This window comes from Odocoileus virginianus, chromosome 17 (genome assembly GCF_023699985.2).
Source record: "Odocoileus virginianus isolate 20LAN1187 ecotype Illinois chromosome 17, Ovbor_1.2, whole genome shotgun sequence".
Taxonomy (NCBI): domain Eukaryota; kingdom Metazoa; phylum Chordata; class Mammalia; order Artiodactyla; family Cervidae; genus Odocoileus; species Odocoileus virginianus.
In genome coordinates this window covers 51,139,783-51,162,885 of record NC_069690.1, presented here as the reverse complement: position 1 = coordinate 51,162,885, position 23,103 = coordinate 51,139,783, and the positions used below count along the sequence as shown (strand labels likewise).

The following is a 23,103-nucleotide window of genomic DNA, read 5'->3' as shown; positions in this document are numbered from 1 at the left end:
TCGGGAGCCAGGGCCGCAGCCCCGGAACCAATCACCGCGCGGCCGCGGGACTGGAGGGAGATTTGGCCTCAGCCCGCCCCCTCGTAGGAGGGACCAGAAACGCGCGTACCAGGCTCTGTCCCGGGAGAGGTGGGCGTGGCTCCTCCGGGGCGGGGGCTGATTGGAGCCCCGCCCACCTTCTATAAAAAGGCGAGGGGGACACGCGCGGCAGCGTCTGATGGTGCAAAGCGGGAATGGACGTCTTGGGCGGAAATCACAGGCACGAGGCTCCCTGGAAGAGGATGTCTAAAGAGGTAGGAGGATCACAGGGAGAGAGGCTGGGGCTGAGGAGTGTAGCTCAGACATTAGATGAGAGTTGAGAGAAAAGTTTAGAATCATTCCTGTAGAGGCTGTTGGTACTGTGTAACAGGTCCCCAAAACTTTAGCACTGTGATTTATTTTACTTCTCTCCACAGATAGGCTTTTGCTAGCCTGATTTTAAGGGTAGAATACGGAAGCCCTGGCTATGTTAATATTTATAAACCCAGAGGGGGTTGGGGCCGAAGTTCCTAACCTTAATCTGAGGTTATGCAATGTGCAGAGAATGTGCCAGACCTGAAGGAAGCAGAAAGGTTGGTTTTACTGCAGGATGGTCGTGAGGGTTAGAAACCCCATGTGTGGGGCACAGTTCTTGAGGCGCTAGCCTTCTGTGTTCCCCCTTTGCCTGGCAAAGAAATAAAGCCACTCTTTCTCTCTCCTCCATTAAAAAAAAAAAAAAGAAAGAAACCACATATGCAAAGCACTCGTTCTGATTATCATTCAGTTATAATTTCCTGACTAGTTTTCCTACATTTGAAGCAGCAGTTCTTTCTCAGGTCATGGACACATCTAAGAATGTGATGAGTTATAGATACTGCCCCCAAGAAACTCCATCCTCTGTGTGTGCGCGTGTGTCTCTCTCTCTCTTGTCTTTCTCTTTCTGACACAAACTCCTACAATATGAGAGCACTCTCAGAAACCCATTGCATTACCATTCTTATAGGTAAATAATAGAAATAAATATGGCAACCCACTCCAGTACTCTTGTCTGGAAAATCCCATGGACGGAGGAGCCTGGTAGGCTACAGTCCGTGGGGTCTCGAAGAGTCAGACACAACTGAGCGACTTAACTTTCACTTCACTTTCCTGCATTGGAGAAGGAAATGGCAACCCACTCCAGTATTCTTGCCTGGAGAATCCCAGGGACGGAGGAGCCTGGTGGGCTGCTGTCTGTGAGGTCGCACAGAGTCGGACACAACTGAGCGACTTAACTTTCACTTCACTTTCCTGCATTGGAGAAGGAAATGGCAACCCACTCCAGTATTCTTGCCTGGAGAATCCCAGGGACGGAGGAGCCTGGTGGGCTGCTGTCTATGAGGTTGCACAGAGTCGGACGCGACTGAAGCGACTTAGCAGCAGCAGCAGCAGCAATAAAGACAATGATAGCAGTCACAGAGTGTGCAGGTATGGCTGCAAGCATCCTATGGGCACAGATGGTACAGATCCAAAGACCACTGGCCAAGAACCCTGTTCAGGGGGACGAGGAGGAAACCCACATCTGAATGGTTAGCTTTTCTTCGCGTACATGCCTTATAGCTTTCAGCCTCAGCAGGAGTACAGCCTAACTGGGCTGAAAGCTGTAGGATATGTACATGAAGCGAAGTGCTGTTGTTTTGCTCATTATACAGATGACAGAACTGACTGTAAGAAAGTTGCCCAGGTTAAAAGAGCCTGCAAGTGTTGGAGTTTGGATGGCACTCAGCCCATCTGAGTACAGAGCCTAAGACCTTTCCATGAGACCACCCTGTCTTCAAATTTCCCAGTCCAGCCTTCGCCCATTTTTGTTTGTTTTATTTGTTTTGTGGTTGTGTGTCTGAGCGCTTGCTCCAAAACCTGGTTCCTTATTACTTTCTGAAGTCTGAACGTCTAGCTTGACATCCAAGACCCTCCACCCTCAGCCCCCCTTCCTCTGTGTTTCAGCAATTGAGGCTGGTCAACATTTCCAATCGTCTGACCTCTGATTCCTTCCTCTTCACCTCTGGGCCGCTGATTGTGCTGTGACCTTCAGTCAGATTTATGTCCTGTCAGGGAAGATCAGCTTCATATCACTTTCTCTGCAGCGACCACCCTAGCTCTCTGGCTTCCTGTGATCCTAGCTGCTGTAGAAGTGGTGCCTCTGGTGGCATTCACTGGGACACCTTTATGGGTCCTCATTTCCCTTTAAGGCTTCCAGCTGCTTAAAGGCTAGGCCACTGCCCTCACTGCAGGTGTCTGACAGCACTTGCAATCTTGTTTCTGTTGCATCTGAAACATCTAGTTAATTAGTGGGGGGAGAGTGGGGCCTGGGTTGCCAGGCTGGAGGCTGGAGGAGCTTGAAGGAAGCTGAGGGCATCTTGAGAGATATCAGGGAAGGGGCTTCTCCAGGCAGAGAAGAGCATTCAGACACATGGAGGGGCGGGGGCAGGGTCTGCGTGGAGGTCAGAGGTCTTACAGAACATTGTATCTGTGTCTCACAGGAGCTGGATAACCAGTATTCCCCCAGCAGATGGGTCATCCGACTGGGAGCAGAGGAGGCCATGAGGACCTATTCACAGATAGGCAGCGAAGGTACTGGGGGACCTCTCTGTGGCCGCTTTGGGTGGACTTTAGCATGTGGCAGTGGTTCAAGATGCTGGGGTAGGGAGGAGGAGCCTCATAGCCCAGCCTCTCTGGATGGTTCCCAAAGTCCAGGCATCTCATCTGCTCCGGGAGCCCTGGCTGCAGGACTGCCAAGGGGAGGGAGTCTCAGAGACTGTGCTCCACATCCCTGCCTGATCAGCCAGCCAGCTATGCCCAGGCCTTAAGGCTACAGTGGCCCAGGGGAGTAGAGTGAAAAAAGGAAGGTGTCCCACTCAGCTGCTGAAAGTGGAATGTTATTGCTACTTACCAAATCAAAGAAGCTTTTTTTTTTTTTTTTTTTAATGAAATCAAGGCTTGGGAATCTGTAAGCTAGTAAAGTCTCAAGGTTGATTCCCGTCCCAGTCCTGGGTCTCCAGAGTGTGCTGCCACCTTTTGAGCTGGGTCAGGCAGGCAGGTTCCACAGGGAATGTGTGGGTGAGGAAGCAGCCAGCCCCTCCTGCAAGTTGGAAAATTGGAGGTTGGCAAATGCACTTTGTTCTAGCAGGCCAGATGGAGCGCTACACTGAGATAACCCAGCTGGAGGGACAGGCTAGTAGGGGTTTATTCCAGCACATTTCAGCACCTTCCCTGTCCTCATAGAGCTGGAGCTGTGTCCTGGGCTTTTCAGAGTTTCCTACCATGCTTAGCTCTGCACCAAATATGTCTCTGTAGACTCAGTATATATTTGAGTGTGCAGTGACGCCTATGTGAGCAGGTAGCAAACCTGTTTGTCTACTGTAATTGTCTTGAGGGAAAAAAGAGCTGACCCTGTAGAGAAGGGGAGTCTCTCATAAGAAGCAAGGTCTAAGAAGAGACTCTGAGACTCCGAAGTAAGCCCTCAGAGAATGTGTTTAGCTCTGCCTCCCGAGAAGCCCTGTGGACAGCTTTACATTCACATCCCACCTCCCTTCCTGTTTGCGATGCTCCAGCCGGCGAAGAGGTGCCGCCGGTGCATCTGCCCCATTTCATTGGTGAAGAAGGGGAGTGTGATGATGGGCCAGGTGAGTGAGCAGAGCCATGCATGCACAGGGTTGGAGCCTGTCTCTATTGGAAATGTTGACATTTTGTTCATCATCGACTTTTTTGGCATAAATTCTGATTTTAAAAAATACTGCATTTACATATTATCTGTCTTTGTATTGGTCAGCTCCGGTTGCATAACAAAATGCCATGGGCTGGGTGTCTTAAACAATAGGAATCTCTTTCTCCCAGTGCTGGAGGCTGAGAAGTCCAAGGTCAAGGTGCCAGCTGATTTGGTTCCCTGGTGAGGGTCTCTTCTTGGCTTGCAGATAGACCTTTTCCCCCTGCATCCTCACATGTCAGAAAAAAGAGAAAGAAATGCTCACCTTTCTTCTTATAAGGCCACTAATCCCACCACAAGGACTGCATCCTCATGACCTCAACTAAACCTGATTACCTCCCAAAGGCACCACCACATTGCTGTCATTGTTAATCGCTAACTCTTTGCGACTCTTTGGACTGTAGCCCGCCAGGCTCTTCTATCCATGGGATTTCCCAGGCAAGAATACTGGAGTGGGTTGCCATGCCCTCCTCCAGGGGATCTTCCCAACCCAGGGATGGAACCCACGTCTCCCACATTGCAGGCAGATTCTTTACCATCTGAGCCTCCAGGGAAGCCCATCTGCTACCTTGCTGCTGCTGCTGCTGCTAAGTCGCTTCAGTCGTGTCCAACTCTGTGCGACCCCATAGACGGCAGCCCACCAGGCTCCCCCATCCCTGGGATTCTCCAGGCAAGAACACTGGAGTGGGTTACCATTTCCTTCTCCAAAGCATTAAAGTGAAAGTGAAAGTGAAGTCATGTCCGACTGTTTGTGACCCCATGGACTGCAGCCTACCAAGCTCCTCCGTCCATGGGATTTTACAGGCAAGAGTACTGGAGTGGGGTGCCATTGCCTTCTCTGCTACCTTAGTCCCTCCTAAATCCACCTAGTCATTAGGCTGGCCATCTGAGTTTGCAAATTGTCATTATCCAGAGGAAAACAAAAAATCCCCATAGCTTTATGACAAACAATGGCTTTGCAACTTGTAGCTGGATGGGTATTGAAATTAGGGTCCTGCCCTCCCGTGGATTATCTTGCTGATAATTACATTTCAAAGAGATAGCCCCCAAGGACTCCCTTGGAAGTCCGGTGATTAAGACTTCATCCTCCAATTCAGGGGGTGCATGTTTGATCCCTGGTCAGGGAGCCCACATGCCTCACAGTCAAAAAACAAAAACAGAAACAGTATTGTAAAAAATTCAGTAAAAAACTTTAAAAATGGTCCACATCAGTAAAAACCCAAAGAGCTCCCAGGTCTTTGAGAAAAACATTCCTAAGTTGTAAAACTGGCAAGAGACTCATTTAGCTTTAAAAGATATTTACATGCATTCCCAAAGGGGTAGAGAAAGGATTTATGATGATGTCTCCTAAAAATAAATTCTCCTAGAAAAGGGAGGGAGGTAAACTCTTTTTTCCTTTTTTGCACCAGGAAGAAGGACATTGTTTTTCTTTTGATCTACTTCATCCTAACATCTTCCACCAGTAACTTGCCGTGGGCACTGTTCTCTTCCAATGAGTAGGTCATGTTTATTCTCCCCCAAGACCTGGCCTCTCCCAGGCTAGGTGAACATGGGCAGAGGGAAGTTGGAAGAACTGTGTCCTCTACCAGTAGCTATTAAATTTGTTTAATAAGACTCTCAGTAAAAATGTTTTTAGAAGCCGTGGCAACGGAAAGAGATTAGCGACACTGGGAGATGCAGAACAGCAGGGTTTATTCAGCCCCAGTGCGGGCTTAGGGGAATCGCCTCCAGGGTCTGAGCGCCCGGGCTTTGTTCCGGGTATCTTTGTTTGTTTGTTTATCTTTTGTTCTGGGTATCTTTTATATGGCGTGGGTCCGGGTCCTGGTAACTTTCCAGCCTACGCAGTTTGGTTGAAGCCGTAAGCAGGCCGGTTCACAGAAGCAGAGGTGGTGAGCATCAGTAAGCAGGCCACTTTACAGAAGTGGAGGCAGTGAGCATAGCAGTAAATTTCAGTTCAATTTAGTTCAGTCGCTCAGTCGTGTCCGACTCTTTGCGACCCCACGGACTGCAGCATGCCAGGCCTCCCTGTCCATCACCAACTCCCGGAGTTTACTCAAACTCGTGTCCATTGAGTCCGTGATGCCCTCCAACCATCTCATCCTCTGTTGTCCCCTTCTTCTCCCGCCTTCAATCTTTCCCAGCATCAGGGTCTTTTCAGATGAGTTGCAGTAAACTTAAGCAACTATTTTAGTTTCTTCTTCTTTTTTTCCTCTTCAAAAATACATTGTACAAGAAACTAAAAAAGATGTGTGTGTAACCAGGCTGGGGGCACATTTCCAAACTTCCTGTCCCTCAAGCCACGCCTCCCCCTAGGAGAGCCAATCACCAGCGAGGTGGGTGGGGGCCTCGTGATTGACAGCTTCTGCGACTGACAGCCTCTCCGAGGGATCCTCCTACCTTTTAAGGCTGAGTTGGCCCTTTTTCCTTTCCACCAGATAAAACCAAAGGAAAAAGACAAAGGCACAAAAAATACAGGCCCACTTTTGTTTAACTGTGATAGGATACACATAACTTAAAATATACCATTTTAACCATTTAATTTAAATTTTTTTTTTTTTTAACCATTTTACAGTGTACAAGTCAGCAGCATTCAGTACCTTCACGATGTTGTACCACCATCTCCTCTGTCTGGTTCCAAAACATTTTTCATCACCCTGAAAGGACACCTCCCTACCCGTTAGGCAGGCTCCGGCTTCATTCCTATTTATGGACGAATAATTTTCCGTTGTGTGGATGGACCGCGTTTTGTTTATCCATTCATCCCGCTGTTGGACATTTGGTCTGTTTCCCCCTTTTGGCGATTGTGAAAAGTGCGGCTGTGAACATTCATGTACAAGTTGTTTGAAAGCCCAAATTTCTTAGCCCTAATTTCAATAGACACGGCCATTCTACCAAACTGCCTATATTAATATATAAATGTTTACCTGCACATTTTACTTAGTTCGTCATGGACCAGTAGCAGACACTATGGGGTACCCAGTGTTCACAGACCACATTGTAATAGCCCTGTCCTGCACTATCTGAAGCTGGCCATTTTTAGGCAACCGTTTTCTGATTACAAAAGGAGCATTTGCTTCCTGAAAAGGATTTTGGAAAGTAAAGCCATCAATAATTCTGCCACCCGTTGTTCACATTGTAATGTGGTTTCTTCTAGCCTCTTTTTATTTTCTCCTGGAAGAAAGCCTTCTGTTTTAATAGTGTGCAATCCTGGTTTGTTGTGAGGTTTTTTAATGTTTTTTTTTGGGGGGGGGGGTGAGCTCCTTGGCTTGCAGGATCTTAGTTACCTGATCAAGAATTGAACTCAGGGCCATGGCAGTGAAATCTCCCAAGTCCTAACCAGTGGACCACAAGGTAGCTCCCTGCAATCTCGTTTTTTTTTTTTTTGATAGTATGAACAGTGTTAAAAATTCTTTCTAGGAGAAGGAAATGGCAACCCACTCCAGTATTCTTGCCTGGAAAAGTCCATGGACAGAGGAGCCTGGCAGGCTGCAGTCCATGGGATTACATGACTGAGCATGTGTGCATGAGGATGGAGGGAGATGGGTTGGTAACAATAAAGTGGTAGAACTAAAAAATAAATAAATAAATAAATAATAAAAATTTTTTCTAGAAGAGAGAAAATACTGTGTGTAAAATAGACAAGCAACAAGGATATATTATTGTACAGCAGAGGGAAATATAGCCATTATTTTGTAATAACTTTAAATGGAGTATAATCTATAAAATGTTGAATCACTATGTCACACATGAAACTAGTGTAATATAATATTATAAGTGAGCAATATAGTTCAATTAAAAAATTCTAACCCCAAATAATTGGAAATAAGTACTCAAATACATGTACACACATGTTCATAGCAGCATTATGCACAATTGCCAAAAGGTGGGAAAAGTTCAGATTCATCCACAGATGAATGGATAAACAAAGTGTGATATGTCCATGCAATGGAATTATTTTGGGCACAAAAAAAGGAATGAATTACTGATACATACTAGAACATGGATGGACCCTGAAAACACAGTGCTCATTGAAAGAAGCCAGGCACAAAAGGTCGCATTTATATGTATGATTATTATTTATATGTACAATTCCATTTATGTGAAACATCCAGAACAGGGTAATCTGTAGAGACAGAAAGCTGTGATTACAGGGGGTGCTTAATGGGTTTCCTTCTGAGATGAAAAAAAATGTTTTGTTGTTGTTGTTTAGTTGCTAAGTCATGTCTGACTCTTTGTGACCCCATGGACTATAGCCCACCAGGCTCCTCCATCCATGGGATTTCCCAGGCAAAATTACTGGAGAGGGTTGCCATGCTCTCCTTCAGGGGATCTTCCCCACCCAGGGATCGAGCTTGCATCTCCTGTTGGCAGGCAGATTCTTTCACCACTGAGCCACCAGGGAAGCCCTGAAAATAATGTTTAGAAACTAGATAGAGGTGATGGTTGCAAACCATTGTGAATGTGCTAAATGCCACTGAATTGTTTACTATTTATTTTTTTAATGACACCATCAATTTTGACTTTTTCCCTTTAAAATGGTTGGGACTTCCCTGGCAGTCCAGTGGTTAAGACTACAAGCTTCCGCTGCAGGAGCCCCAGTTTGATCCTTGGTTGGGGAACTAAGATCCCACATGTGGAGAATCAGAAGGAAAGTCGCTTTTTCTCTGACTTTGGTTGTCACAGATTGGGCTAGGAACTAAACATGACTGAACCCCAGAAACCCCCCTACCCCACAGCCTCCCAGAGCTTCTCCAACTTGTCCACTGGTCCTGGCACATACTCCCTCCCTATTTGTGTTCACAGACTTAAAAATCCTGTATTCGACTAGTCATCCCTCCCTCCCACCCACCCCAGCCCCCAGAAGCCACTGATCTCTTTTCACTGTTTCCACTGTTTCACTTCTATAATAGTTGGAATCACATAGTGTGTAGTCTTTTCAGATCTGGCTCATTTTTATAGAACATGTTGCTACCTGACATTTATAACTCCTTGTCCCCCTCTTTAAGGGGTAAGCCACATATGATTGGGATATTTTTTTTTTTCCTATTTTATCACTGCAAAACTCCAGAAGGGGCACAAGATCACTGCTTATATAAATATTTGTTTGCTAAGTGAATTAAAAGACTGGGAGGGAATAGTTCTGAAGCTAGATGAGGGGACTTCCCTGATGGTCGTGTGATTAAGGTGCCATGCTTCCAACACAGGGGGCGCAGGTTCAATCCCTGGTCGGGGAACTAAGATCTCACATACTGTGTGACTGCTGCTGCTGCTGCTAAGTCACATCAGTCGTGTCTGACTCTGTGTGACCCCATAGACGGCAGCCCACCAGGCTCCGGTCCCTGGGATTCTCCAGGCAAGGACACTGGAGTGGGCTGCCATTTCCTTCTCCAGCGCATGAAAGTGTGACTAGCCCCCCCCCCCCCACCAAAAAAAAAGAGTGTACAGAAAATAAGTAAATAAAAATAGAGCATAACTTAAAAAAAAAAAGCCTGGTGGACCCTAACCGCTTCTTAAATTGCTCCACAGCACCTGATAAACCCTTGATCTTCAGCTCTCTGACACCATCTGATGGGTCTCCCCGCCCCATGCCTGCATTAGTCTCTAAGGATTCCGGCCCCTGCTCCTCCTAATTGCTCTCACACCATGCTCAGTTGGGTCCGCGGACCTGCAGTTTCTCTCTGTCAGAGCTGTGACACTTTGGACTGTGAGCAACAGAAACTGAATTTTTGCTTTCTCAAAAAAAGAAGTTTGTAATTGGGTTTATCCTGGGGCGTCCTGTTGAAGCCGCACCGTGTCCCTGCCTGTAGGTGCAGACCTGGAGGGCTGGCAGTATTCAGGCTCCGGGGGGAGACAGTGAGTCACCCTAGTCTCTGTCCCTGCACCCAGCTGCCTGCCATCAACCCATCACGCCACCTCCTGGAGAGAGGCAGTTTCTCTGTGTCAGGCTCAGTTGGGTTTTTTAATATCAGAGGGAGACTTTTTTTTATGCGTGACAACAAATCTTGACAGCTGCTTGGTTTTAATTGCTCTTCAACTTAGAGCATACGTTTCATTATCTTTTTCTTCGTTTTGGCACAACATAAATCTCATGGGTCCATGTGTACTTCCAGAAATCTTGTTTTAATTAAATTGCTCCCCTTTGCTGAGCCTGCGGTATGAGGAGCTTGTCCAGAGCAACCACCTTCATGCCTGGAGGGAGGGTGGTTGGCAGACCTCTCAGGGAAGGTGACCCGGGGAGCTCTGGGGCCTTTGGGAGGGAGTGTGGGGCTGTCATGGATGAAGAATTCATGTGTTGAAGGGACTTCCCTGGAGGTCCAGTGGTTAAGACTCCAAGCTTCCACTGAAGGGGCATGGGTTCGACTCTTGGTTGGGGAACTAAGATCCGCCGCACAGCACAGCCAAAAAAAGAAAAGGAGAAAAAACTGTCTTCCATTAGAATAATTACTTGGGACTTCCCTGGTGGTCCAGTGGTTAAGAATCTGCCTTCCAATGCAGGCAACGCAGGTTCGCTGCCTGGTCGGAGAACTAAGGTCCCATGTGCCGAGGAGCAACTAAGCCTGAGTGCTGCAACTGAGACCTGATGCAGCCAAGTAAATAAATAAATATTTTAAAAATAATAATAATTATTATTAAAAAAAAAACTCACACGTTGAAGTCCTAGCTCCTAGTGGGGCTGTGTTTAGAGAGAGGGACCTCTAAGGAAGAAAAAAGTTAAATGAGGTCAGAAGGGTGGAGTCCTGATCCCGTAGGATTGTTTGAAGAGACACAGGGTTCATCTCCCTAGAGAGAGGGAGAGCTGCTCCCAAACCCAAAGAGGCCACGGGAGTCCCCAGCCAGAAGGCCCTCTGCCATTCCAGGGAGGACCCTCGCCAGACACCTCCCCTGCCGGCACCTTGATCCTCCCTTCCAGGGTCCAGAACTTCGAGAAATAAATGTCTTGTCGTCGAAGCCCCTGGGTGCATGTATGGCTTTTCATTAGGGCAGCCCCAGCAACTGACAGGAACCTCAGGTCAACCTCAGATCAACGGGATGTGATGCAAGTTACACCTGGCTCACACCTGCGGGGCTTCAGGGAGCCCTGGTGAGAGTGGGGGAGAGGAGAGAGGGATCCAGGGTGGTCTCAGTTGGGGCAGGGAGAAAATTCAGGATTCAGGATAAACAGAGAGGGAGCCAAGAGACTTTCCTGATGATCTGGTGAGGTTTGCTTTGGCCTAAAAACTGGCGCGACCAGTTAAATAAATTAAGGTGCAGCCATAGGACAGAATAGCAAGTTACCTATTTATTGAAAAAGAAAGAAAAGAAAAAAAGAAAAAGAATGAGGAAGCTGTCTATGTACTGATTAGGAAAGCTCTCCAAGAAATATTAAGTGAAACAGACAGAAATACATTTCATATGCTGCCATTTGGATTCAGGGGAGAGAGATTCCATATCCATATTAATAATGACAGTCACCTTGTCTGGTATTTCATGGAAATGGCTGCTGTATATTTTTATAAGCGGATTGTTTCTTCAAAAGAAAAAGTAATGGCATCTCACTTAATGCTCAGATAGCTCATGGCTTTCACGGGTACCTGCCCGTCAACTTTTCAACACAGTTTACAAAACATGATGACATTCTTAAAAGACATTTCAAGTCAGGGCTTCCCTGGTGGTTCAGTGATTAAGAATCTGCCTCGCTCTTTCCCTTTGGCACCCCTTTAAGATCCTAGTCTCACCATGGTTGCTGCCCCACAGTGTTACCCGTATTGTCAGAACAAACTGGACCCAAAGTCTGACTTCTGCCAAGGTGTCCCTGATGCTAAGATCTGTGTCTTTGGCCTGGAACGGAAGAAAGCAAAAGCGGATGGGTTCCCACTGTGTGGCCACACGGTGTCAGACGAGTGTGAGCAACTCTCCTCCAAAGCCCTGGAGGCGGCCCGAGTTTGTGTCAACAAGTCCATGGTGAAAAACAGGGGCAAAGATGGTTTTCACATCCGAGTGGGGCTTCACCCCTTCCATGTCATCCACATCAACAAGATGTGTCCATCCTCACCAAGCTGCAGAACAAGGAGCATTGACTGAGGCCCTGCGCAGGGCCAAGTTCAAGTTCCCTGGCCACCAGAAGTGGGAATTTGCCAAGTTTAATTTAGATAAATTTGAAAACATGGAAGCAGAGTAACAGTTCATGCCAGATGGCTGTGGGATCAAAGACATCCCTAATAGTGTTCCCTTGGACAAATGGTGGGCCCTGCACCCATGAGAGGCATGGCACTGTCTCTTCTTTACTCATGTCCACCAATAAATCCTACTTTCGTGTCAAAGCAAACAAACAAAAAAGAATCAGCCTTGCAATGCAGGGGACACTGGTTCGATCCCTGGTCCTGGAACATCCCACATGCCACGAAGCAACTAAGCCCAAGGGCCAGAACTACTGAGGCCACACACTGAGACTGCTGAAGCCTTTGCTCCTAGAGCCTGTGGTCTGCAGCAAGAGAAGCCCATGGCAAGGGCCCATGCACCACAGTGAAGTGTCTAGAGATCCCTGCCGCATCTGGAGAAAGCCTGTGTGCAGCAGTGAAGACCCAGCACAGCCAGAAATAAAATAAAAAATATTTTTAAAAATACATTTCAAATTATTATCATAAATGCAATGCCGAATAAATAAAAATAAATATTAAAAAACATATCACTAAAAAATAACATAAAAATAAAAGCTTTATTGTCTTTGCTCTCATATTTAAAGCTGTAGTCCATCTGGAACTGATCTGATGTGGTATGAGATAGGGATCAAAAAACTTTTTTCCCATTCAATTGACCCAACACTGTGTATTGAAATATTTATTCATTGCACATCTTGTGGGATCTTAGTTCCGGACTAGGGATTGAACTCGAGCTGTCGGCAGTGAAACCATGGAGTCCTAACCACTGGACTGCTGGGAAATTCCCTACACAGTTTTCTTTTAAGTGGTTTTGATGTACCAGGTTCTGTTGTACAGAGGTGGGCAAAGCAAAGCCCTTGTTGTCACAGAGCTTATGGTCTAGTGAGGGTGACAGTAAATAAAAACACATATGAAGGATGGATGAATGCTGAGGTCAAAAATAAAGGAGAGAAAGGGGATGTACCATAATGTATTTGGCCAGTTTTCTGTTGTAGGTCCCTTGGGCTGTGTCTAAAATGTTTGCTGTCATAAATAGCATTAGTGTGAGCATCTTTAAAGCAAGTCTTTAAAAATACTTCTGATTATTTCCTTATAATAATGGATGGACAAGGTCTTATGCCCCAAGGAATATGATTTTCTTGGGCTTTGCTACATATTTCCAAGTTGCCCCACAGGAAGAACTTACCAGTTTACACTCCCCGGTGCCCAGTGGTGGTGGGAGCTGAGCTGCCTGGGTTTCAGTGATGGAAGTGGGGCCTTTGGGGGACATTGAAAGTCTGTGAACGTAGACAGTCCCTTCCTCTTCCTGAAAGTGGGGTCTGGCTGGCTGCTTGCCTCTCAAAGCCAATAAAGAGGTCAGATTGGTGGAAGTGAAAATTTGCTTTATTTTGAATGCCAGGAACTCAGCAGGCGAGGGCGAGGCAGACACCTGTTCAAATGCTGACTTGCCCCCTGAGCTTTTATAGACAGAGGGAGGGAGCTACAGGCAGAAGCAGCACAGTCAGCTCTGACAATCATCTTGAAATTGGTCACCAGTGGTCTGACCAGCATCGTCTTGATTGTTTTAGGTATAGTTAATCTTCAGTTCCACAGTCGGTTTGTTTCCATTTCTCTGAGGCCAGTTCTCAGAATTGTGGCAGATTGCATCCTGGCTATAGTCTAGTCATCCTGTAGTTAACTTTTTCCATGTGGTGGGGGCTTTATCTATAAGACAGCTCATAGGATATAGCTCAGAATATAATCTATAGCCCTTGAGAAGGAACTAAAAGTCCTTGCCTATGTTTTATGACATTATTATTATTATTTGGTCTCCTTTGACTGTTTTCCTTTGTTTCTGCGTTTTCTCACTTCTCTGATTAAACTTATTCTTTGGCTAATGTTCCACAGATAAAAGGCAGGCAGATGTCAGGGGGACAAGGACCATAGGGTCCTGCTCTGTTTCACTCCCACCTCTATGCCTTTGCCTTTGATATTTAATTTGTTTACAGTCCCTTTCCTCCTTTCTCTCAAGCCCAGTCCTAAGCCAATTTTCACATCACTCTGACCTCTGCCATCATGGCACTCAATTATATATTCATAGTGTTTTATAATCTATTTGTTTCAAGTGATTTTATATCTTAGTTTCTAGAAGATTATTTTTTCAAATACTTGGAAAAGTTTATACTTCTGGAGCCTGTAGCCAAGGGTAGCACACAGAATAAACATGTAATACAGTAGAGGTAGAAATGGTGCGGTCAAGTGCCAGCTCACCAAAGACAGACATCGGAGATAGTACTGCCTCCACTCAGATGGGCCAATCTGATGTCTTTTTAACTATGCATCTGGGAGAATGCTTCAGACCCCGGGCCCAATTACCATGTGAACTTAGGGAAGCACTGACCGCTGAAGCTAGCTGGTTGACCCTAAAGGGCTTTCAGCAAAATAATAATAGAAAGTGTGGCTGCCTGAAGTTGTGCTGACAGCGACTTGTCTGTTTCTGGAGACAGTCACCAAGAGGGCCCGGGCCACCGGGAGGAGCCTGCTTGATGTCCCCTACGGAGAGGGCGAAGGAGAGAAATTGGACATCTACCTTCCCGAGGCAGTATCTGAAGGTAACTGGGGGCTGGTGGTTGCCCTTGGATCTCTTCTGGGAGCCCTGCCTCGGCCCACACGCCCTTTGTTTTGTCCTACAGCCATGCCTTTCCTGGTGTTTTTTCACGGAGGATACTGGCAGAGCGGAAGGTGAGTCAGGGAATGTGGATGAATGGAGAAAAGGGGAGAGTCATCTTTGCCTGGCCTCTTCCTTTCCTGGGACCGCTGCAACAACTTACTACAAACGTGGGGGCTTCCTACAACAGAAATGTCTTCTCTCACAGTTCTGGAGGCCAGAAGTCTGAAATCAAGGTGTGGGCAGGCCCGCGCTCCCTCCGAAGGCTGCAGCTTCTGGGGGCTCCGTGCTTTTCTCACCTTGTGGCTGCATCACTTTAAACTCAGTTTTCATCTTCACATGGTCTTTGTGTGTCTGCATCTCCCTCCTTCCTCTCATTTCTGTTACAACATCACCAGTTATTGGGTTTGGACTCATCCTAAATCCAGGATGATCCCATCTCAAGAGTCTGAATTATGTCTGCATAGTGTGTGTGCTCGGTCACTGCAGTCATATCTGATTCTTTGCGACCCTATGGACTGTAGCCCACCAGGCTCCTCTGTCCATGGGGTTCTCCAGGCAAGAATACTATAGGGGAATGCCATGCCCTTCCCCAGGGGATCTTCCTGACCAGGGATTGAACCCACATCTCCTGAGTCTCCTGCGTTGCAGGTGGAGTCTTTACCCACTGAACCACCTGGGAAGCCCATATCTGCATAGACCCTATTGCAAATAAGGTCACATTTACAGGTACCAGGGTTTAGGATTTGGACATGTCTTTTGAGGAAGGACACTGTTAAACCCACTATATTCAGTGAAAAGCATGTTCAGTCTACTCTCCAATCATGGAAAACCACAGTGACTAACCATCCCATTTTGCTCAGAACTGAGTGGTTTCCCAGGGCTTGGGGCCTTTAGCGGTAAAAAAAAAAGAGGGAGTCCCAGGCAAACTGGGATTGGCCCCAGTGGGTACCCTAAGATAAGCAGAGAGGTATTTGGGACCTTCACGGACACTGTTGTTCCCTAGGATCATACTAAGGAGTTGCTTGTTATAGGATCTACTGCCCTTCAACCATAGCATTTTAACGCTCCATTTATTGCATTTTTACCCTTTGCCTTGTGAAGCTCCCTGCATGTCTGATCTCCTTCATTTCTCAAAAACAGCATCCTAAGAGAAAGAACATAATTATCTCTATTTTACAGAGGAAGAAGCTGGGCTTAGAGGTTAAGTACAGTCTCTAGGGCGCCACAGCTAGCATGTGTTGTGGTAAGGACAGAGCCTCATGTCTCCCCTTACCGCACTGGGTCAGAGAGGGGCAGGGCTCTGGGTGGACCAGACGCCGAAGCAGTCTAGTGGCCAAGTGGCCTCCAGTTGCTATGTCTTTGCCTCCTTCTGCAGTAAAGACACGTCAGCCTTCATGGTCAGCCCACTGACAGCACAGGGAGTGGCCGTGGTGGTAGTGGCTTATGACATTGCTCCCAAAGGTAACGAGGGTGGTCTTGCAGGTACAAGGGCCATTGGGATTTGGAGGGAGAGAGCCCCTGACGGAGCCTGACACAGCTCCTGTCCTCCGCACAGGCACCCTGGACCAGATGGTCGACCAGGTGACCCAGAGCATCGTGTTTGTCCAGAAGCGGTATCCAGGCAACCAGTGGGTATCACTGCAAATTTTCCTTTTGTCAGACTGGGTGGGAGGACAGTGGATTCATCTCCTTGGATGCAGCCCAGCCATTCCCCCTGGCTTTGGAGCAGAAGGCAAATGGGGACCCCTCGATACTGGCCTGTTGTTTTGGTTACACTGAAGGCAAGCTCTGCTCTCCACTCTGACCCACTGAAGGGGAATTTACCTGTGTGGACACTCTGCTGGGGCCCAGCTCGCTGCCATGATGCTCCTGGCCAACTGGATCAAGCATGGAGTCACGCCCAACCTCAAAGGTTTCCACGGGGAATGAGTCTGACTGGGCAGGCTTCACCCTACCCTGATGGGCCTGAGGGTCTATACCAGTTGCTTGAAATCTCAACAGCCGTGAGCCGCTTGACCTGGGGGCTTTGGGCCGGGGAGCAGGGCCTGCTTTGCTGCTTCTCTGCCCTTTCCCCTGTCTTGCCCCTCTGGCCCTGGAGGCAGGTTGGCCCCATATTGCCCCATCCGGTGCTTACAAGAGGCCCAGCCTGGGTGGGGCGTTGGCCCCACCTGCCGCCTGGCTCAGTGACTGTTCTTTGCCTTCACAGGCTTCTTCCTGCTGAGCGGGGTTTACGACCTGGAGCCCATCATGCACACCTCTGAGAATGCCCCCCTCCTCCCGACCCTGTAAGTCACTTGTCCCCTCATCCCCCTCAGCTGGCCTGCAGCCAGTGAGGAGGGCCAGGGCTGCAGCAGGGGCTTTCCTCTGTCCTGACCACACCTCCCCCCACACCAGGGAGGATGCTCAGAGGAACAGCCCGCTGTGGCAACTGGAGACGGCCCCCACCCAGCCTGCGGATCCAGCCTGCCGCATCCTGGTGACTGTCGGCCAGCACGACAGCCCAGAATTCCGCCGACAGTCCAGGGAGTTTCATCAGGTGCCCCAGGCGCCCCTCTTGGCTCGAGGTTGAGGGTCGTGCAAACTTACTATCTTTGTTTATTTCACCCAAATGGGCCCTGTGATACCAGTCATTTCTTCAATAAATACTTAATGAGCACCTGGTACATGCCAGGCAGGTGCGAGAGCCCTTCTCCACCTCCACCTGCCCTCCCCCAACGAACCTCATGTTTCCTTTCCCTCATTTCTCTTACACAGACGTTGTGCCGAGGAGGGTGGAAAGCCTCCTTTGCAGAGCTCCACGATGTGGACCACTTTGAAATCCTCTGGAATCTAACCCAGGAGGACTATGTGCTCACCCAGGTAGTGTGCATCCCTTCACTGTGGACAGAATGCGTCTTGGCATAGCGCCTACACGTGAGGCGAGGTGGGCAGACAGAAGGTACAGAGGGCCCCCTTGCTGGCTCCGTGGCATCCTGGCGTCCAGGGCACCTGATGATAAGGATCGAGGGCCACTCTTGCTTCCTGAACTTCACCTCCCTCTGAAACAGCCCCAGGTGATCTGCAGAGGCTGGTCCTGGGCACACCAGTGGGATCTGCATGGGGACAGGCGGGTATGAGAAAGTATTAGCCTGCTTGTGTGTAAGCACAGATGCAACGCCAGCTCCATGGGGATAGGTTGGATGGATTTGACCACATGAATGTTTAGTACAAATTTAATGTTGTGAATTCTTTTAAAAGTCTAAATAATAATTTTTATAATAATAAAAAAAAGGTCTAAGGACAAAAAGGAACCCTTCTACACTGTTGATGGAATGTAAATTGGTGCAGCCACTGGAGAATCACATGGAGGTTCCTTAAAAAACTAAAATTAGAATTACCATGTGATCCAGCAATGCAACAATTCCACTCCTGATTTATGTCCAGGAGTGGAATTTTTGTTTTGTCCAGAAAAGACAAAACTCTAATTCGAAAAGATACATGCACCCCAATGTTCATAGCAGCACTATTTACAATAGCCTAAGTGTCCACCCAGAGATGAGTGGATAAAGAAGATGTGTTTTATACAAACACACACAAACACTGGAATTTTATTCAGCCATAAAAAGAATGGTATAATGCCTTTTGCAGCAGTATAAATGGACCTAGAAATTATTATACTAAGTGATGTCAAAGACACATATCATATGATTTCACTTGTATGTGGAATCTTAAAAAACAATACAGGTGAACTTATTTACAAGATCAAAATAACTTACAGACAAGAAAGCAAAGTTACAGTTACCAAAAGGGAAGGAGGGGGATAAATTAGGAATTTGGAATTAACAGACATGTAAAATAAACAGCAAGGACCTACTGTTGTATAGTAGAGGGTACTATAGCAGAGGGAACTATATTCAGTATTTTGTAATAACCTATAATGGAAAAGAACTTTAACAAGAGTATATATATATAACTTAATCACTTTGCTGTATACCTGAAACATTGTAAATCACCTATACCTCAATTTAAAAAATTATTTACAAAAAATCAGAGGATAGATTGGGGAAAATATTTTCCATGGACACAGAAAATATACAGTTACATTTTCTCTTTTCTTTTTCTCGGCAAGTGGGTACCTGATTAGCTTTACTTTTTTTTTATAATATTTACTTTTTCCCTCCAGTTTTATTGAGTTAAAATTGACAAACAGACCTGTGTAAGATTAAGGTGTACAGCTTAATGATTTGACTTACAAACATCGTGAAATGAGTCACGATAGTTTTAGTGAACATCTTCCATCTCATAGATACAAAAGAAGAGAAAAAGAAAATTTTTCCTTTGTGATGAGAATTCTTAGGATTTATTCTGTTAACAATGTTCATATATAACATACAGCAGTGTTAATTAAATTTATCACATTGTACATCATATCCCTAGTGCTTATTTATCTTATAATTTATCTTATAACTGAAAGTTTGTACCTTTCACCACCTTCCTCCAATTCCCCCTCCCCCCACCCCTGATTAGCTGCCACTACAATAGGACTTTTATAGCATTCAGGTTTTTGGTTTGGTTTGGTTTGGTTTGGCTGCTTTGGGATCTTAGTTCCCTGACCAGCGATTGAACCCTGGCCCTCCAAAGTGAAAGTCCAGAGTCCTAACCGCTGGACTGCCAGAGAACTCCCTATAGCATTCAGTATTAATTCACATACTTAATATCCCTACCACACAAAGAGCACTTTCAAATCAGTTGCTGTTTAGTCGCCAGGTCATGTCCAACTCTTTTGCAACCCCTTAAACTGTAGCCCACCAGGCTTCTCTGTCCATGGGATTTCCCAGGCAAAAATACTGAAGTGGGTTGGCATTTCCTTCTCCAGGGGATCTTCCCTACCCAGGGATCAAACCCACGTCTCCTGCATTAGCAAGTGGGTTCTTTACCACTGAGCCACCAGGGAAGTCCTTCAAATCAATAAAATAGTTCTTTTTTTTTCCCACTGAAATTTAGGTGATTTGCAATAGTATGTGTAACATAGTGATTTGATATTTTTATATAGCTTATACTCCATTGAAAGTTATACAATATTGGCTATATTCCATGCACTGTACAATATAACCTTGTAGCTTATTTATTTTATATATAGTAGTTTGTACCTCTTATTAAGTGTAATAAGAGCAGGTCTTATTTTTCTTTAAGAACATAAATAAATAGAAAAAATGGACAAAGAATAAGTGATAATTAAAAAATAAATATAGATGGCCCGTAGACATGGTGGAAGATTAAAATGCACTATTGATCATAGGGCTTCCCTTGTGGCTCAGCTGGTAAAGAATCCGCCTGCAAAGCGGGACACCTCGGTTTGATCCCTGGGTTGGGAAGATCCCCCAGAGAAGGGAAAGGCTACCCACTCCGTATTCTGGTCTGGAGAATTCCATGGACTGTTGCAGAGAAGTCGGATACAACTAACCGACTTTCACTTGCACTTCACACTGACCATAGAAATGTAACTGAAGATGAGTCCTCCCCCACCTCTGGATGGAAGTGTTCTAGCATAATTATGTCCAGCGCTGATGAGGACGTGGTGAAGTGGGGGAGGCTTCCTTGGTCCTTCTGGTGAAAACACATGTCGACTTGATGTTCCTGGGGTACAGCTTGGCAAAATGGATGCAAGTCTACTGGCCCAGTAATTCTGATGCTTAGAATTTGTTTTCAGGATAATCAGAGAAACACTGAAAGATAGTCTCTACAACTTCATTAATGTTCAAAATTTGGAAACAACCTAAATATCTAATGAGGTTAAATTCTGATATAATCAGGTAATAGATTGAAGTTTGTGAAAATTACTTAGGATATGTTAAATTGATTCAAAAGTAAGAGCAAAAACACAAAAAATAACTAACCTAACGTCTCCCTAGTTTTATGATACATACACAGCCAGACCCTTAGAAGCATGTATATGCATCTGAAAAAACCATTTACCAGTGGTGTCGCAAGTGCTTTTAAAAAAAATCCATTTCCATGTTTTCTACCGTGAACATGTGTTACTTTTTTAAATGAATACTCCTTGTTTAATTAATTTATTTATTTGGCCATGCTATGTAGCATGTGGAATCTTAGTTCCCCAGCCAGGGATCGAACCCCATGCTCCCTGCATTGGAAGCATGGAGTCTGAACCACTGGACCACCAGGGACGTCCCTTGTATTACTTTTTTAACTGAGGAAAAAAACAAACATTCATAAATGTGTATACATGCGTGCTCAATTGAGTCTGACCAGGGGATCTTCCCATCCCAGGGATCCAAAATGCATCGCCTGCATTGGCGAGCAGATTCTTTAACACTGAGTCACCTGGGCAGCCTTAGCCGTAAATGACATCTGCTTTTAAAAAACCTAATAAATATTTTAGATTTGGGAAGCCATATGGTCTCTTGACAAAACTACCCGACTCTTGCCATCGCTACTCAAAAGCTGCTTTGTGGGCTTCCCTACTAGGGAATCTGCCTGCCAATGCAGGAGATGTAAGAGATCCAGGTTGGATCCCTGAGTTGGGAAGATCCCCTGGAAGAGAAAATGCCAACCCTTTCCAGTATTCTTGCCTGGAGAATCCCATGGATGGAGGAGCCTGGTGGGCTACAGTCCATGGGGTTGCAAAGAGTCAGACACAACTAAAGTGACTTAGCACACACATGCTCTAATAAAACTATTTTATGGATGCAGAAATTTGAATGTTATGAAATTTTTACATGTCACAAAAAATATCCTTTGTTTGATTCTTTTCCCCAACTGTTTAAAAATATCAAGCCATTCTTATCTCATGGCTCATAGAGAAATAGGCAGCCAGCTGGAGGGAAGTATATGTTTGGTTCATGGAAACATTTCAAATGAGAGGTGGAAAGGAGCTCATTTAAGTTACATTTCTGTGACCACAAAGGCAGCCTGTTTCTTTAATCAAATTCCTTCCCAAGAGATCCTCCCAAGAGCCTCTCCAACTCCGGAGCTATTGTATTTTTTTCCTTCCTGCTGCAGATTATTTTGAAAACAATCTTCCAGCAGTCCTGATGACACCTGAACCCTGCCACTGCCGGCATGTATCCCGACTGGGAAGCTTCTCCGAGAGCCCCACTGCTTCCCTCTCCTGCTGGCCTCAGCTCTACCCAGCAGCGCCTCTGTTTGTTCACTCGCCCCCGGCCAGAATCCATTCTTCTCGCTGCTCTGAACCTGAGTACAAAGCTCCATGGCCCGACCCCCGCCTGGATCGAGTGGGCTTCAGGGAAGGTCTGGCCCAGGTCCATGCCGGGTGTGTTGCCCAGAGCTGCCCCTCTGGCTGAGAAGGTGAAGCAAAAATGACAACTCGTAACCAACACTAAGAGAAAGAGCTCCCTAAACCAGTCTTTGTTCCTTTTTTCGTTTTTTATTTTTTTGCCAAACCACACGGCATGTGGGATCTCAGTCCCCAGACTAGGGGTTGAACCACAACACCCCCTGCACTGGGAGTGTGGAATCTTAACCACTGGACTGCCCAGTGGTTAAGGGAAGTCCCTGTCCCTTTTTTCTTTTTTTTGCTCCACTTTTTCATGTCTGCTCGGTCCTGGGCTCCACCTGACGTCTGGCTTCATCCCAGAAAACCCTGGGATGTTATCCTGGGGACTAACACTTTGACCGGATTAGCCCTGGTAGCTCGGTGGTAAAGAATCTGCCTGCCAATGCAGGAGACATGGGTTTGATCCCTGATCCAGGAAGATCCCACATGCAGTGGAAAAGCTAAGCCCGTGTGCCACAGCTATTGAGCCTGTGCTCTGGAGCCCGGGAGCCAAGCTACTGAGCTCACATGCTACAACTGCTGAAGCCTGCGCGCCATAGAGCCTGTGCGCCACAAGAGCGGCCACTGCGCTGAGAGGCCCTCACTTCCCATCACTGGAGAAGAACCCGCACTGCCGTGAAGACCCAGCAGAGCCAAAAATAAATAAGTAAAATAACCCAAATAAGCTGCGAGGATTTGTTGTACAGCACAGGGGAAATAGCTGATATAACAACTATATATGGAGTATAATGTTTAAAAATTGTAAATCAGTATGTTTGTATACATTGAAAGTTAATTTATGTAATAAATTAATATAAATTAATATATATAATATATATAGTAATCATCAGCCATGCCTCAATAAAATCTCAATAAATGGTTCAGATTAGAAAATATATACATATGTGTGTATATGAGTGTGTTGTGTGTGTGTGTGTGTGTGAGTGATAGAAAGGAAGAGAGAATGATAATATGTATCAGCAAAATGTAAACAATATCTGAGTAAAGGGTACATGATTATTCCTTGTACTATTATTGCAACTTTAAAATGATAAAAATAAAAGTCACCAAAAAGTGGAATTTCCCTGATGGTCCAGTGGCTAAGACTCCACACTCCCAGTGCAGGGGGCCCAGGTCTGATCCCTGGTCAGGGAACTAAAGCCTACATGCCACAGCTAAGACCTGGTGCAACCAAATACATAAGTAAAATAAATAATTTTTAAAATTTAGATGTTAAAAAATGGACTCCAGACGTAGGAGGTTGGTGACAATAATGTCAAAG

The 23,103-nt window shown here is 46.1% G+C and overlaps 1 protein-coding gene and 1 pseudogene across 5 annotated transcripts; both read left to right on the top strand.

Annotated features, from left to right (window-relative positions):
* The first annotated feature begins 189 nt into the window (after positions 1 to 189).
* Positions 190 to 22,901, top strand: AFMID (arylformamidase). Of its 5 annotated transcripts, XM_020889016.2 has the most exons (12): positions 190 to 293; positions 2,535 to 2,625; positions 3,606 to 3,677; positions 14,382 to 14,486; positions 14,568 to 14,616; positions 15,921 to 16,006; positions 16,101 to 16,173; positions 16,360 to 16,457; positions 16,752 to 16,830; positions 16,940 to 17,081; positions 17,300 to 17,404; positions 21,548 to 22,901. In XM_020889016.2, the coding sequence occupies exons 1-12, from the start codon at positions 234 to 236 to the stop codon at positions 21,578 to 21,580; spliced, it is 993 nt and encodes a 330-aa protein (XP_020744675.2). In that variant the 5' UTR covers positions 190 to 233; the 3' UTR covers positions 21,581 to 22,901. The 5 variants fall into 5 exon arrangements, with proteins under 5 accessions (XP_020744675.2, XP_020744676.2, XP_070335969.1 ...); XM_020889017.2 differs by lacking the exon at positions 3,606 to 3,677; XM_020889019.2 differs by lacking the exons at positions 3,606 to 3,677; positions 15,921 to 16,006 and having other exon boundaries at positions 209 to 293; positions 14,378 to 14,486.
* On the top strand, positions 7,123 to 14,371 carry LOC139039177 (large ribosomal subunit protein uL16-like; annotated as a pseudogene).
* Positions 22,902 to 23,103: the final 202 nt, after the last annotated feature.